The sequence below is a fragment of the Hipposideros armiger genome, unplaced genomic scaffold, assembly GCF_001890085.2.
Source record: "Hipposideros armiger isolate ML-2016 unplaced genomic scaffold, ASM189008v1 scaffold_12, whole genome shotgun sequence".
Classification (NCBI taxonomy): Eukaryota; Metazoa; Chordata; class Mammalia; order Chiroptera; family Hipposideridae; genus Hipposideros; species Hipposideros armiger.
Window position 1 is genome coordinate 3,415,956 of NW_017731362.1, and position 15,569 is coordinate 3,431,524.

Here is a 15,569-nt window from a genome sequence, read left to right on the forward strand (position 1 = left end):
GTATTGAAAAATCATGCTATAGAGAGGACTGAAATTCTTATTAATAGATTTCAGGGCTACAGCTTTTCTTATCTTCCCCTACCTCATTTCATAATTAAAGCAGAAAGTAATTTTGTATAATCTTTATTCACAAATTTGAACCTAAAATTTTTAGTGCTTAGAAGACAAGCAGAACACTATTTTTCTGCTCTGACCGCTAGAGCTTTGTATACTGAATTAACCATGTTGGCCTGTCCATTTATTTTGAGTAATTAGTAATCAATTTTAAAAAGAGAACAAGAAGCCCCAAATTTAAACCCAACTAAAGATTAGTTAATAAAGAGCTAACGTTTCAAATCAATGCGTCCTTTAGGGGGCACCAACACCTCAGTTATTTTGAGTCACAGGCTCAGCCTTGGCAAAAGAGTGATATACAGAGCAAACTAAGTGTGACCAGCCCGCAGACAAGCAATTTAAACAATGTTTTTGTTTGTTTGTTTGTTTTTATCAAAAGTAAGCTGGCTTTATCTTACCAGAGTAAACTGGAAAAGTGGAAAAGAGAAGGTTAGTGAAGAAATAGGCGCCGGGGCCCAGAGCATTCCTCGCACAGTAGAGACCTTGCTCCCGCCTTGTGTGTGCGCGCACTGTGATACCAGTTGAAAGAGATGCTATTCTGACATGTTGGAAGAGTGAGGATTTATTATCACTGAGGAGAGGCTGAGAAGGGACAGTGGGTAGTGTAAGTTATCTGGTAACTGGGGTGGGTCATTGTTCTTTAAACATAACTAAAGTGAATAGACATCTCCAAAGATAGCAAAACTATTGTCTATTCAAAATGGAAAGGAGCCAGAAAGAAAGTTAAGTGGTAAGCAGGAAGCCACCCTCCTATTCTGAGTTTAAAGAACTACATAGCTGTGGCCAGGTTCACAGGTGATAAGTACTAGAAATACGGAGGAGACCATAAATGGAATATTTGGTTCCACACGTTTAAGACTACTTGGCTTGTCTAGAGCTGTTCTGTGCCGGAGGCTTATGCTCCATCAATCCTACCACCTTTTCACTGTCCTTTACCCCTCTAATATCCTCACTTACCCAGCTTAAATACTTGGGTCACAGCAGGAGAAAAAAAAATCTTTTTAACAGAGAAAACTGACTGTAACCACCCTAATCAAGTGATCAAATTTAGTATCATTAATAGTAGGACAACCTTTCTTGTTTCCTGATGTGATGCAATATGAAGTATTATTATAAAATGTTTAATCTGAACCTAATTGAGCCTTTACACCTAATTTTCAGTCTATAAGAAACACAGGAATAGAGAAATATGTCAAATGACATCACACTGAAACAATGTGAGAAATTCAGAATGTGGGGCATCCTACAAAGACAACTGACTTGGTCTCTTCAAAAGGCTAATGTCCTGGGGGGAAAATGGGAGAACTGCTCTTTTAACTTTCCTATTTATTTGAACATTGTCTTAATAGGGAGTCGGAAAAAACATTTCACTGCCAATCATTAAAATCACTCCCTTCCATGCATCCTCAACCCCCCTGACCCTCACCTTACTTTGTCATAATTACGTGGCAAAAACTCAACCCTGGCTAAATCCAATTCCTAGGCTATTCTGTGCTTGCACCGGGCAGCTGAATTGTGCTGGGGAAAAAAACCCACACATGCATATGCATATACACACACACACACACAGACACAGACACACACACACTCCAGATGACAGGTCTCAGTTAAATTCAAGTGGGCCCGTAGTGCAGCTGGCAATTCTACATTTTCCTAGTCCATTCACTTTCTCACTCTTCTAGATGACTGTTATATCCTGCTTCCTCTCTCCTCAAATGTTTCACTTTCTCCCTCCTCAGTCTCAGCTAAAAATTTTATTTTCTATCTGAAGGAGAAAACAGAAGCAACTAGAATCTCTGCAAGCTCCAACCACCAGGATCTGTGCCCATATATTCAACCTTCCCACCTGTTACTGTGGATGAACTTTCATGTCTCTCCTATTCAAGGCCAACTCTACTTGTCACCTGGACCCCCTAGCACACCCTTTCATTCTCTTCCATCAACAATTTGCTTCTGTATCCACGCCTTCCTGTCACAATACATATGCTGTACTTTCTCCTGTCTTAACAAACAAAACTGCTTGGACTACACATCCCTCTGCAGTTCTGTTCCGTTTCTCTGCCTACTTTATGGCAAACTGCTCAGAAGAGTTATTTACACCTCCTGCCTTCAATTCTTCTCCCCCCCATTCTCTATTCCAGTCAGACTTTTGCCCCTACTACTCACTCCATTGTCCTCCCCCACACTACTCCATTGTCCCAAGCACACTCTTGTCAAGGTCACCCATGACCTCCCTATTACTAAATGCAATGCTCAAATCTCTGTATTCATATGGCAGTATCTTTCATAGTTACCAGTTCCCTCTTCCCTGATATGTATTTATCACCTTGCTTTCAGACCACTTTGTTTTCCTTTCTATATCTAGCTCTCCTTCTCAGCCTCCTTTGCTGAGTTTCTAACTATGGTAGAAGGTCTTGTGGACCTCGAGAAGAAATATATCTGCCAAGAAGGACTCTTTGTGGATAATGGGGCCCAAATTCATAATCAGAGTCTAGCAGCCGTTGTTTTACATTCATACTGCATATCAGGGAAAAGCTGCAGACTGAGCTGCCAAGCCTCCTGCACTGCCTGTGTTCCTGCTGTCTGAGCTGAAACTTATAAAGGAGTTCCTGGAATATTTTGGTTAATGGGCTTGAGAATTGCCCTGTTCAGTCTGAGTTTCATAGCTATACTCTTATTTGCATTTTTATCAGCCAATCAAAGCGGCTCCATATCCACCAACCAGGATGTGTGATTTGAACCAATCAGGACGTGTTATTTGGACCAAGAAAACGATGCAAATTTGGATTCCTTATTTGCATAAAATGGACCAATCAGGGACCAGGGAGCACTTTCTTTATATAAGTGGGCCTCCCCTTTGTCTTGGATGAGTGCAGTTTTGGTTTCTACTGGAGGTTACCGTTTCCCTGGTTTGCAAACTGTTTATCTAAATAAAGTTTCTCCCTTTACCGTACCCCAGACTGGGGAGTCCTGTTAGCACTGGACTGGTGGCAGTGAAGTTTTGTTGACAGTCTGAAGGCTCAGACCTTGCTTCTTAACATCTCACTCAGATGTCTACTGGACATGTCAAGTCAAAATGCCTGAAATGGAGTCCTGATTTTTTCCCATACCAAACTTGCTCCGCCTAGCTCAGGTTATGCAATATCCTCATTCTTCCAGGTGTGCAAGGCAAAAACTGTGGCATCACCTTGCCTCTCACACCCAATATATAATCTGTTAGCAAATATTGGCTTTGCCTTCAAAATATGCCCAGAATTTCACCTCATCATCTTATCACTTCTACTGCTCTCACTCGAACCAGCCACCATTATCTCTCGCCTAACACTCTCTATACCCAGCTGTTGCCATCTATTCTCAACAGGGAAGCCAGAATTATTCTGGTGACATATGAATGAGTCAGATATGTCACTCCTCTGCTCAAACTCTTCAATGGTTTCCCATCTCACACAGGATAAAAGCCAGCATTGTTACAGTGGCCTGTAAGGCCCCACATGAGTAGGTATCCTAGTTCCTCTCTAACCTCATCTTTACTACTCTTCCACCAGACATACTGGTATCAAGGAACATTTCAGACAGGCCCCCATCTCAGAGCCTTTGCATTCACTGTTCCTTCTGTCTGGAATGTTTTTTCTCTAGATTTCTGCATAGCTTTCTCCCTCACTTCCTTTAAGTCATTATTCAAATGTTATCTTCTCAAAGAGGCCTTCCTTGATCACCTACTTAAAACTGCACTCCCATTCCTGCAAATACCCTCGTCCCCATTCCCCTTCTATACTTTAATTTTCTATATAGCACATATCTACCTGATAATTTTGTGAGAAACCATCCTGGTTTGCCTGGAACTGTGCAAGTTTTAGTATTGAGAGTCCCAAATCTTGGGAATCCCCATAGCCCCAGGTAAACTGAGACAGTTGGTCACCCTACTGTTATGCTATACATTTTACTGTTGGCATATTAACAATATATTTCTGTGACAGTAGGACTTTTTGGCTGATTTGTTCACCATTCCCAGCATACATAGTAAGTGCTCAATAAATATTTATTTAATGAATGAATAGAGCCAGTAATGACTACAATATGTTAGGGTTATCCAATGCTTAGTAAGTAAAAAATTCTCAATAAATACTTGTTTAAAGAATGAGTGAATTCCCTATAAATTTATGCATATGAAAACATGTACAACTATAACCCTAATTAGTATATTAATTGTTAACAGATATGTAAACATGACCCTAATTGGCATGTGAACTGCTAATTCTGCTTTATGGATGCTATCCACATTCCTTTTTTCTTTTGTATTCATGACAAAAAATAATATATACACATGACATATACTGTCATGCACAATTTCTGTAGACCCTCCTTAATTTAGCATATACCTGACTGGAGAATTGTGCATCCTTTATCTACACATGATCAGATGAACCTTCTCCTGAAGCCCCCAGCTGCTCAGGCCACATTCCAGCAGCACTCATGTCTGACTTCCCCCACCACTTCTGGACTAAACTGGTTAGAAAAGTTGGGCTTTAATCTCTACACTGTTGTAATGACTACAGATCTCAAACTTTTCAAAAGAAAAAAGATCCGGCAAACTATTCAAATAAAAATGAAAAGCTTTCTGAGGTCCAATGGGGTCTTTTCAAGAGGTACAGGTAGTTCTGAAATGGGCCTGAAGAGCAGGGAAGGAAAGGAGATAGGGACAAACATGTCCTATTCCGCAGGGGTCTCTGCCCTTAACAACAAAATTGAGCGGCTCAGAGGCAATTAAAAAGAACACAGAGATTCTAACCAGTGAAAAGCCTGTGAGGACAGGACAAGCAAAGAACTGGGAGAAGCTGGGGGAAGGACGGGATGGATTGTGTCCACGTCTCCAGCATGAATCAGCACCTGACTTGGTCAGATTGCTAAGGTCACTTTCCTAATTGAGACAGCAGAGTGGTCGGATGCTGTAATGAAGATCCTACTTCAGGGACTGGCTTTGGGACTCCAGGGAATTTATCTGGTGATCGAAGCATCTAGAATATAAGTGCAATTTCTGCTCTGGTCCTTGGTCCATTCTCACATGCATCATTCTTTACTCCAGTTCTAGCCTTACACTGCCACCACCTGAGCTAGGCTTAAGGGTAACACAATAAGACAAAAACCACTCCAACTCTGCTTGGCTGTTTCCTCTAACCCAGGAAAAGGGCCCTCTGCCCTGAAGCTTTTTACCTCCTCTCCTCTCTCAAGCTCCACAGCACACTGGAATCACCTAGTGAGCTCTAAACACTGCTGATGCCCGGGTCCCACCCCCAGAGATTCGAAAAGTTGGGGTGTGGCCTGGGCATTGGCAGTTTATAAGCTCCCTGAGTTACTTTAACGTGCTCCAGACCCTGAGCTGCAGGTGAATATCCTTTTGGATAAATATCCTGTGAGTCACTTCACCTGTCTGCTGGGGGAAATAGGTGAGAAGAGAAGGCAGGTGCGGACTTGAGGGCTGGAAGGTAGCTTGTGCTGGAGGTGAAAGAACAGGCGTGAATGTCCCAATCCCCCGAGCCTAAATGTCATCAGTCCCGGGACATTTTTGAGACAGCAGTCAGTTGCAAAAGTGAATATTGATTTTTAAAATGAGGACATATCAAATTCACTTAAATTTGGCTGACCAGAGCTCAATATCCCAGGAGAAGTGAAATCCAAGAGTTCTTACATTCCAGCCAGGAGCGTGTAGTTCTCAAGGTTGAGTGTGCCTCAGAATCCCCCAGAGAGCTTGTGAAAACACATTGCTGGGCCCACCCCCAGGCTCTCTTATTTAGTAGGTCAGGGTGGGACCTAAGAGTGTGCGTTTCTAACAAGTTCCCAGGTGATGCTGATGCTACTGGTTGAGGAACTGCACTTGGAGAACCTCTGCATTAGTGTTGTTTCACAATGAACCTAATAAAACGACATTTCAACCTGAAGCTATTTAAGCTTAGTTACATAAACATGGTCTGCCTTAACTACTCTTAAAAGTGCTACAACACCAAACCGAAGAAACGGACAAAAACAAAAACAAAACAGGCAAAAATTGAGGTATTAGATTGGTCCACAATAACATTACAGGATAGTTCAAAATATTTGGGAGGATAATACATTTTTCTGCCCCATTTCCTTCTCTCAGGTATTTAGTTCAAAGAATTGGGCTTTTGGGGGTGCTATAGTATTTTATGCAATGATGTATGTAATTTTAGCTTGAAAAAAAATCATTGTAGTTTCCAGAAATGCTTCACTACTTCTGGGTGATAGTCTATGTATCTGAACAAATAATACTAATAAATCAGTAAAATACCCTGGCCAATCTTTGTTTGTGGGTAAAGCCAAATTAGGGATTATAAATGTAAAAACTCATTAATGAGACTGTGTTGGCATATAGCCTTGCTAAAAACCTAGTAAAGGTAGCTGAAAGTCTAGTGAAATATGCTCTCTGAAATTCTCTATTTTTTATGATTAATAAATAAGAAAACGAGTATTTTGCAAAACTAGTTCTTCGTAGTCGAACTCTGGAGTGAATTCAATCTGCTGAAGTCGTCCAGAAAATATAACAGTTGAGGGGGACATCATTTCTTTTAATGGTCAATATTGTTCCTGCTTTATTTCAGATCACTCAGCTAGGACACTGGCATGCAGTCATAAACAGGGTAGCAACATCCCAATGGCTTCTTTTTCTACTGTCTACCCTTCTAGAGGTGCCTAGGAGCCTGGCATTAGAAAAACATTAGCAAATTGGTACAGCCAGATTTCTTTGTTTCCGGTGTGTTTGTTTGTTTGTTTGGTTGGTTGGTTGTTTTTAATGCTTACTTGTAGAGATAAGACCAAAATCTTAAGAAAGAAAAAAAAAAATAACGCCTCTCTCTAAAGTATATTTTGTCAGAACAAAGTCACCTGGATTCTAAGTTTCTACATTCACTTCTCAGAGAGATTTGGAATAATTTCCCAACTTTCCAGAGTTCTTTATCTATGTACCTCTGAAATGATGGCAAAGCCCATTATTTCACTTGTCTACAGTGTTAGATTTTTACCGGGAAATTGCTCGCCTTTATTGGAGTGGTAAAAACACAGCCTTAGAAACAAAGACGTCAAGATATCAAAATAAGTTTGTTTGCTTTTTAATAGAAAAAAACCCAGTGCTGACTTTAAAAATAGGTCTCTGATTAGTAACAGGCTAGACTTACTTGCTGATGATGAGTGTTTCCTCACCACATATCCAGACTCGCATGAACTCTCCATACATCTTGTTGTAGTAGTTGCAGGCACTGCCGACGCCCATCCACAGGAACCTGCAGTGGGAGATGAGGGGTCCAATTCCCATACAATAACCAGGACCTAGGAAAGTTATCAGACAGGCAGCAGTTTAGTAACACCAAAAAGGGCAACTGTTTAATGTTACTGCTGTTCTTGTTCTTTTATCCCTTTTACATCTTCTGATGTATACCTGTGAATCCCTAAAAAAATAAAAATAAAAAAAATAAACCAATAAGCTTAACGTGGAGCTCTTTACCCTCCATGAATAAAGAGTAGTTCATTGTCCATCACACTAGTTCCCTCTGGTCTCAGTCGTTCAGTCTGCATGAACAAGAGTATGTGCCTACTATTTTCTTGCCATGTTAAATGGTGTCAATGAGTTTCAAATCAAGCCAATCAGTCCATTCAGTTATAAGCATGGAAACAAGTGATAAACTGACAGAACTGTTTGGCTGCCTAGTTTTGCCTGAAAGCTTTTGGTTTAAATGTCCCAGCTGACAGAATGCGTGGGTTAAAATTAGGTTGTTTTGATGTAATCTTTTTAATTAAGAGAAACATGATTTACAAAGATAATGTCGAAACAAAGAACATCCATTTCTTTTTTTCTCTCCTTTGGAAAGGATTGAGTTTAAGAATCTTAAGCTCAATCTCATTAGGCAAAACAAATCTAAGATTTGAAGAATTAGGCAATGAATCTGATCAGTGTTTTTAGATCAGAATTTGAGTCCAGTGATGTGGTTTTACTCAAGAGCAGCGGCCAGTTCCATCCTTGCTTATGTAGAGGATGGCAGAATTGTGAAGACATGTATCCAGCGAATAAACGGGGAATGTGCTGTTGCTTCTATCAGAGACCAAATGTGGTAACTTGATTTTACCACCGGTGGTGAAAAGTTAGACAAAAACTTTTTTGAATAGTTTTAAAAGTATTATTTATTTAGAAAATGGTAGCTTTTCTAAGCCTTTCTCCTTTAATTTCATCTGTCAGTAAAATAATTATGAATCCAAAACATGCACAACTATACGAGATAGTACTCTCACTCCATGGGCAAGAGTTATGTAATAATCTAGATAATCTAGGTTTTGCTTGAATCATCTAAATTAGATTTTTATTTTATTAGTTTCAGGTGTATAAAACAATGTAATAGTTAGACATTTACACCCCTCACAAAGTGATAACCCCCCTCCCCCAACCTACTATCCCTCTGACATCGTATATAGCTGTTACAAATCCACTGACTCTATTCCCTATGCTGTACTCCACATCCTGAGACCATGTATATACAATTATAGTTGACATTTAATATTATTCAGCTTCAGATTCAGGTGTACAGCACAGTGGTCAGGCATCTACACTGACAAACAAGGTTTAGCCCTTAACTTTGCAATAGCTTTATTAATGTGAACAACCTGTCAGTTTCTTTTTCTTTAACATGGAGGTATTTATTAATATATATAGAAGCAAACATTTTCAAAGGGTTCTCAATCTTATGATTGTCTTAATGACACTATAAGTAGATGACTGACTTTATATAAAATAATTTCATTAAGTTCTTTAAAATATTTAAACAAGCATATTTGATTGAATGTGTATTTCCTTAGAATGTCATGAGATACACCAATATGCTATCAATTGAAATATGCATAATAACAAAATACTTTGCTGGATATTTATTTTTTGAAACATTGTGGATGCTCAATAAATGTTTTCTGAATGAATTTTTAAAATTAGACGTGTGTATAATATAAAGGATGAAGTTTTAAATGCCATTCTGTTTTGTTAGAGTATTTTAGATTGTATTTCCATTTGGATAAAAATGGAAAAATATCATTGTATCACATACATTTATTCCACATGAGGTTAAACATCTGGCTATTTGGGACTAAATTTATTCAACATTTACTTACTTAATATGCTAAGCTCAGGAGAAACAAAGACGTACAAATGAAAAGCTGCACTTCTCATTTTTTATCTAAAAATTTGGTACCATGTAAAACGTCTTAATTTGGGGGAGCCACCATTCAAATATAAAATATGACAGTGCAGAGCTGTATCTACTGAAAAGGGAATTGTGATGAACTTGACTTAGGTTGAAAACTGGAGTGTTCTAACCAGAAGAGAATCAGAGCTTTAGGTCCCTAGTGATCAACCATATGTCAGCTTAATTCATCCAACAAACACTTACTGAGATGCTGTAGGAATAGACACCAGCTCCTAGTTAAGGACTAGAGATAGCATGAGAAGTATAACTAGGTGCCCGTCAGAGTCCCGGGCAGGAGAGGAGAGAACGTGGATAAAAAGTACAAAATCAAATAAATGACACAATGTGATCCTTTCATTTACATGTACCAGGGGTGCCAAAAAAATGTATACGTATGTCTTGTATTCATCTTTTGTGATTGGTATATGTTATTACAATTTTAATAACAGTTTTTTCTCCTTTCTTAAAATGTGTATACTTTTTTTTTTTGGCATCCTCTGTATATCATACACCCTCCACCTGGGGAGAAGAATGCTCTAGGAAGGGAGAAACTTTGGTACGCCATTAGGGAAATATTCTGGTTGCATTTACATGTTAAGCTGTTTTCTGCTTCTCAGATTGAGGAATGCTTATCTAGGCATGCAGTGATTGCAAAAATGCAGTAAATACTTCACTGCATTTTTGTGTAGAGACAGCCTCTGTGAAACCAACAATTGAGACCTCTCACCTGCTGTCTAATCAAGAAGCTGTTGCTTTTTGTGGTAGGTATACCCCCTAGAGAAACCTGCACACACAAATGTTCATAGCAGCACTTTTCACAATAGCCCCAAACCAAAGACATCCTAAATGTCCATCAACAGTAGAATCAGTAATTAAACCACGAGATGTTCATGTAACTGCATACCATATGAGCTATAGCTGCATGCCACAATGTGGATGAATCTTACAAGCATAATATTGAGCAAGAGCAGCAAGATAGAATAATAAATAAGCAGGATTCTATTGCTAAAACATTTAAAACCAGGCGGAATTAAACTATTGTTTGGGGATGTGAAATGAGGTGGCAAAAGTGTAAAAAAAAAAAAAGCAAGAAATGATTGTCACAAAACAGAAGCCTGTTTATCTCTGGGGGNTAATGCTGCAATGAACATAGGGGTACATATATCTTATGGATAAATGTTTTCAGATTTTTGGGGTAGATACCTAGAAGAGAGATTGCTATGATAGCTCTATTCTTAATTTTTTGGGGAAACTCCATACTGTTTTCCATAGTGGCTGCACCAGTTTACATTCCCACCAGCAGTGTATGAGGGTTCCTTTTTCTCCACAGCCTCTCCAATGCTTGTTATTGTCTTGCTGATAACAGCCATCCTAACAGGTGTGAGGTGTTATCTCATTGTGGTTTTGATTTGCATTTCCCTCATAGCTACTGAAGTTGAGCATCTTTTCATATACCTGTTGGCCATTTGTATGCCTTCTTGGGAGAAGTGTCTGTTTAGGTCCTCTGCCCATTTTTTTAATTGGATTGTTTTGCTGTTGTTGTTGAGCTGTATGAGTTCTCTATATATTTTGGATATTAGCCTCTTATTGGAGGTGTTGTTTGCAAATATCTTCTCCCATTTGGTCCATTGCCTCTTTGGATAATGGCTTCTTTTGCTGTGCAGAAGCTTTTTAGTTTGATAGAGTCCCAATCATTTATTTTTGCTTTTACTTCCCCTGCTTTTGAGGTTAAATAATAAAATCCTCTCTAAGACCAAGGTCCATAAGTTTAGTACCTATGTTTCATTCTATGCAATTTATTATTTCAGGTCTTGTATTTAGGCCGTTGATCCATTGTAAGTTAAATTTGGTATATGGTGACAGATAGCAGTCTAGTTTCATTCTTTTGCACGTGGCTTTCCAATTTTCCCAGCACCATTTTTGAAGAGGCTTTCTTTTCTCCATTGTACGCTTTTGCCTCTTTTGTCAAAAATTATTTGCCCATATAGATGTGGGATTATTTCTAGGTTTTCAGTTCTGTTCCATTGGTTTGTGAATCTATTTTTCTGCCCATACAATGCTGTTTTGATATTTTCACTTCATAGTATAATTAGAAGTCAGGGAATGTGATACCTCCAGACTTGCTTTTTTTTCCCCTCCACATTGCTTTGTCTATTAAAGGCCTTTTGTGATCCCATACAAATCTGATTTTTTTGTTCTATTTCTTTAAAAAATGCCATTGAGATTTTGATGGGAATTCCATTAAATCTGTATATTTTTTCAGGTAATATGGCCATTTTAACTATGTTGATTTTTTCAATCCATTAACAAGACAAACAAGCAAAAACTCATAGACACAGACAATCTCTTACCAGAGGTTAAGGGCAGGGGAGGTAGAAGAGGGTAAAGGGGTTCAAATACAGAGGGTGCCAAAAAANTCTTGGACTGTGACAACATATTTATTTGTGCACTTGTCTGTGAAATATTTTATTAATGGGAAAGAAAGAGAATGTTGCCATGTCCTTTTTTTCCCTGTGTCCCTTTCTGGGGATGTGGTGCCCAGGGCAGAGGGGCTCTGGAGGAGAGGACCCACATGCAAGGTTGGGGATGGCTGTGTGTCCTTGGGGAAGGGAGAGCTGCCAGGTGCCAGGTAACTGTGAGTCCTGGGCAAAGATCAGTGAACTTGGGGCGATTTCTCAGACCTGAGACTTACAAAGCCCCAGGTAGGAACGACTCTTTCCTCCCCCGGACTCGCATACTTCCCCCTGGCACTAAGTCACCTGCCTTTGTGTGTCATCTTTGCGCCCTCCTCATCCCCCTAACCCCCAGAACCTGACACAGCAGGGCCTCTCAGTAAATAAGGGTTGAAGAAGTTTAGATTTGAGTCCCAGTTTCTTCACTTACTAGCTGTGTAACATCTACCATCTCTATGTCTCAGTTTCCTTATCTGTAAAATAGGCATAAACATACCCATCTCACCAGAGTGCTGTGAGGATCACAAGGGGAAATGAGTGTGAAGCTGCTTTGTAAACTGCAACGTACTTAAGGGCTTTGAATCATTATACCTTCTTAACTCTGGTCAGTTTTTGCTGACCCTAAGCTTCCCCAAACCTATAAAGCCAAGAACCCAGAGAGCCAGTGATTTGAGGAAACTGGCAAAAGGAGTTCAGAGGTATTGGCCAGCAAAAACCACCCCAACCAGGCCAATTTCCTCACCTTCCCTTGCCAACCAGGAACCATGGGCTCTCAGAGTCTGTGTCACTACAGGATTCACATTTTCAAAGGGAAAGCACAGTGCTAGAAATTCCATGGCTAGCAAAATGATCATCCATCTGTGATTTAGGACTTCTGGTTGCCCTCGCCACACACATGCACTCCCACTTTCCTTCCAGCTGAGGAGCTGACAAGACATTTCCCTTTTCTGGACTTTAACACCTCACTTGTAAAATGAGGAGTTTGAACTTCATGGTTTCCCATACTTGTCATAACGTTTGCTGGTCAAAGTTGACCATGTCTGTCAAATGAAGGTATTGGGCTCATATCCGTGGCTATCAGCCATGGCTGCTCATGAAAGTCACTTGGGGAGAGTTTTTAAACATACCAACATGGGGATCCCACCTCAGACATGGCTGAGAAGCACAGCACTACATGGCCTGACTATCGGTGTATGTCAGCACCATTTCCCCAGCCCAGAAGTGGTAGACAGCATGGGCTGCCACCTAGGCTCCTTATCCAGAGCTGCAGAGATGCCAGTTCTCATACTCGCCCCCCTAGGCTGACCTCCTCACTCAAGGGTCTGAGGGAGTTCTACCACAACCTGCCACATAAACATCTGGTGGTGGGGAGAGGGCTTGTTTAAAATGTACTCACCTCACCTCCACCATTCATGGACCTTCTTGACCTGGGAGCCCACTGGGGAAGGAGGAATCCAGTGAGAAAGGGGCAGTGGAGGGGAAAGGGTTCGAGTTAAAGACCATGGAAGAGTCTTCCCCCAGATCCCATCAAGTAGTAAGGAACAAAATTAGCTAGCATTCTGTTAAATTGCACTGAAGTAACCTAAAATACCAAGCTCAATTAGAGAGACTGGAAATTCTTAAAGAACCCAGACACAGAGCACTTTGCACGAACCCCACACCCCCACTCTAAATCATGCTGTAACGAGGCCCACCACACTTGAAAGTCTAATAACTACGCTCCTGAATATATGCCCATACCATATATATCTTATGGGATTGGGGACAGGTGTCTGCCATGAGGAATTTTCACTGAAAACTAAAGAACTCGTCTGATATTTCTGATAATTCTGAATTAATCTGGTAGTGGTGGAGTGGTCGGGGTTTCTACTGGAATTATCTGGATAATGATATTATACTCTACTTTTGGTTAACCCACAGATCTTGTTGAAGATTCCATCAGGGTGTGATGTTCCGAGGGAATTATAGTGGTCTTCATCCTTCCTCCACTGACCAGGTGGTATTCAGCCCTTACTGTGGCACCACCACCCCGCCCCTTCCCAATAATAAAAGAAAATGAAGAGTGGGATAAAGAAACAGAACAAGTTTAAGACAGGGAGAAGACATGGATGAGGCAAAGTGGGAAGGAGAAGGAAAGGAATATAGAAGGCATTCCGGAGACACTTCCATCTTCAGAGCAAAATTAAAATAAATTTGAATCTACAAAACAAACAAAAACATCTGGAATTTTACCTTGCTCCACTCTATCTCAAGCTTACCTTAAAGGATTCATGCCATGTTTTCCAAAGCAAAGCACAGAGTGGAAAGGATTATCTAAGATTTTTTTCTTAGTGTTTTTATTTAAAATTTATTTAAAATGATAATTGGAATAAAAAATTTCACCTGCGTCTTCATTTGCTAATCTTCAGCCATCTCCCCACATCTGTACTGTGTCCTTTTACAAAATTTTCTTTACCATCATGTCCCAAAACTCCCAAGTAACAAGCTCCTTAGATACAAACTTGAATGACTGACTTACCGGGGATTGAGGATGCGTCCTCATGATTCCAAACAAAGAGAAGCAAGCCAGTGAACAGCAGTATTGGCATAGTGGCAAGAGGCACAGCTTCGGGCACCATGCTTGTGATGTTATAATGCATTGGGTTCAGCATTTCCAAAATCATCTTGTGTTCCTTGATTTCAAGGGAAGCAATTTAAAGTCCTGTGGAAATCAAAGGGGCAGAGCGATTAGAGAATCCTCCAAACTTACATGTAGGACTCCTATTGCTTCAGAAATGCTGTACTGTAGAGGTCGGCACTTCGTTTTATACTGCGATCGGACACTTAGACAAGACAAATTTATGGTTACAAGTCAAAACAAGCAAGCTAAAGAGAGATCTTTTGGCTTGAAGTTCAGCATTTCTGACCTTGGTAGTGTCTCAGGTTCATTTAGACGTTTGGTCTGATAGAACCTTATCACCTTGCCCTTGAGTGGGTAGAGTGACTGAATTCCCAATTGAAAGTCAAATTTCTTACCAAAATATAAGAAAACGAAGTTTGTTTCAGAAGTGGAGTCATTCTGTGACTTCATCACCGGAATTTGTTTTAGGTAATCTTTCCCTTTGAAGCCAAATTGGTTTAAAAAAAAAAACCTCCAACCCCCTTCCTTGCTCAAAGTTACTTCCCCCCAAAGAATAAGTTTCTCCAGCAAGAACTTGTTTCTTGGGCATCGGTGAGGCATCCTCAGATTCTCCCATTACATTCTCTGTTGAATTCAATGTGACGTTTAAAATCTCTGCATCATGGGCTGTATTAAGCAGTGCCCACGGGGGCAATGTCAGAGGTAATAGGACAGAAAGAATAAAGGGAGAGGAGAAAGAGAAGGAATAGGGAAGGAGGAATAAAAGAGAGGACAGACAGAATAGAATGCCACCAGCTGTAGTCTCAGGTGCCACTCAGCAGCCTCACTCCTCACAGCAGCCAACCTCCTGTGCAAGCCAATGTTTAGTTTGAGTCACGGATTCTGCTGTTTTTCAACAACATAATGTGGAGTCTGTCTTTTCAGTAAGGTTTTCTAATGCCTATACTCTCAGAAGAGAGTTTCAGAGATGGTTTGTTGAAGAGACCAAGACTGAATAGACTTGTCCAGTGAGGAAAGAGCAGCCAGTCAATGTGGTCCCGGTGCCAGCTGACTGCTCCAAGGTTTACCTTCCCGTGGAAAATGCCTGGAGTTACCAGGATTTGTGACGGCTCTGAAACAGGTTTTGCCTGGGTTTTATCTCATAAT

General features: G+C 40.3%; 1 protein-coding gene across 1 annotated transcript in view; it reads right to left on the reverse strand.

The window, feature by feature from the left end:
- Nucleotides 1–14,504, reverse strand: part of CYP19A1 (cytochrome P450 family 19 subfamily A member 1) — a 35,806-nt gene extending 21,302 nt beyond the window's left edge. The window contains exons 1-2 of the mRNA XM_019664247.1: nt 14,322–14,504; nt 7,302–7,452 (exon numbers count right to left, since the gene is read on the reverse strand). Coding sequence (XP_019519792.1) covers nt 7,302–7,452; nt 14,322–14,466 — 296 coding nt within the window. The 5' untranslated portion in view covers nt 14,467–14,504. The remainder of the gene's footprint in view (nt 1–7,301; nt 7,453–14,321) is intronic.
- Nucleotides 14,505–15,569: the final 1,065 nt, after the last annotated feature.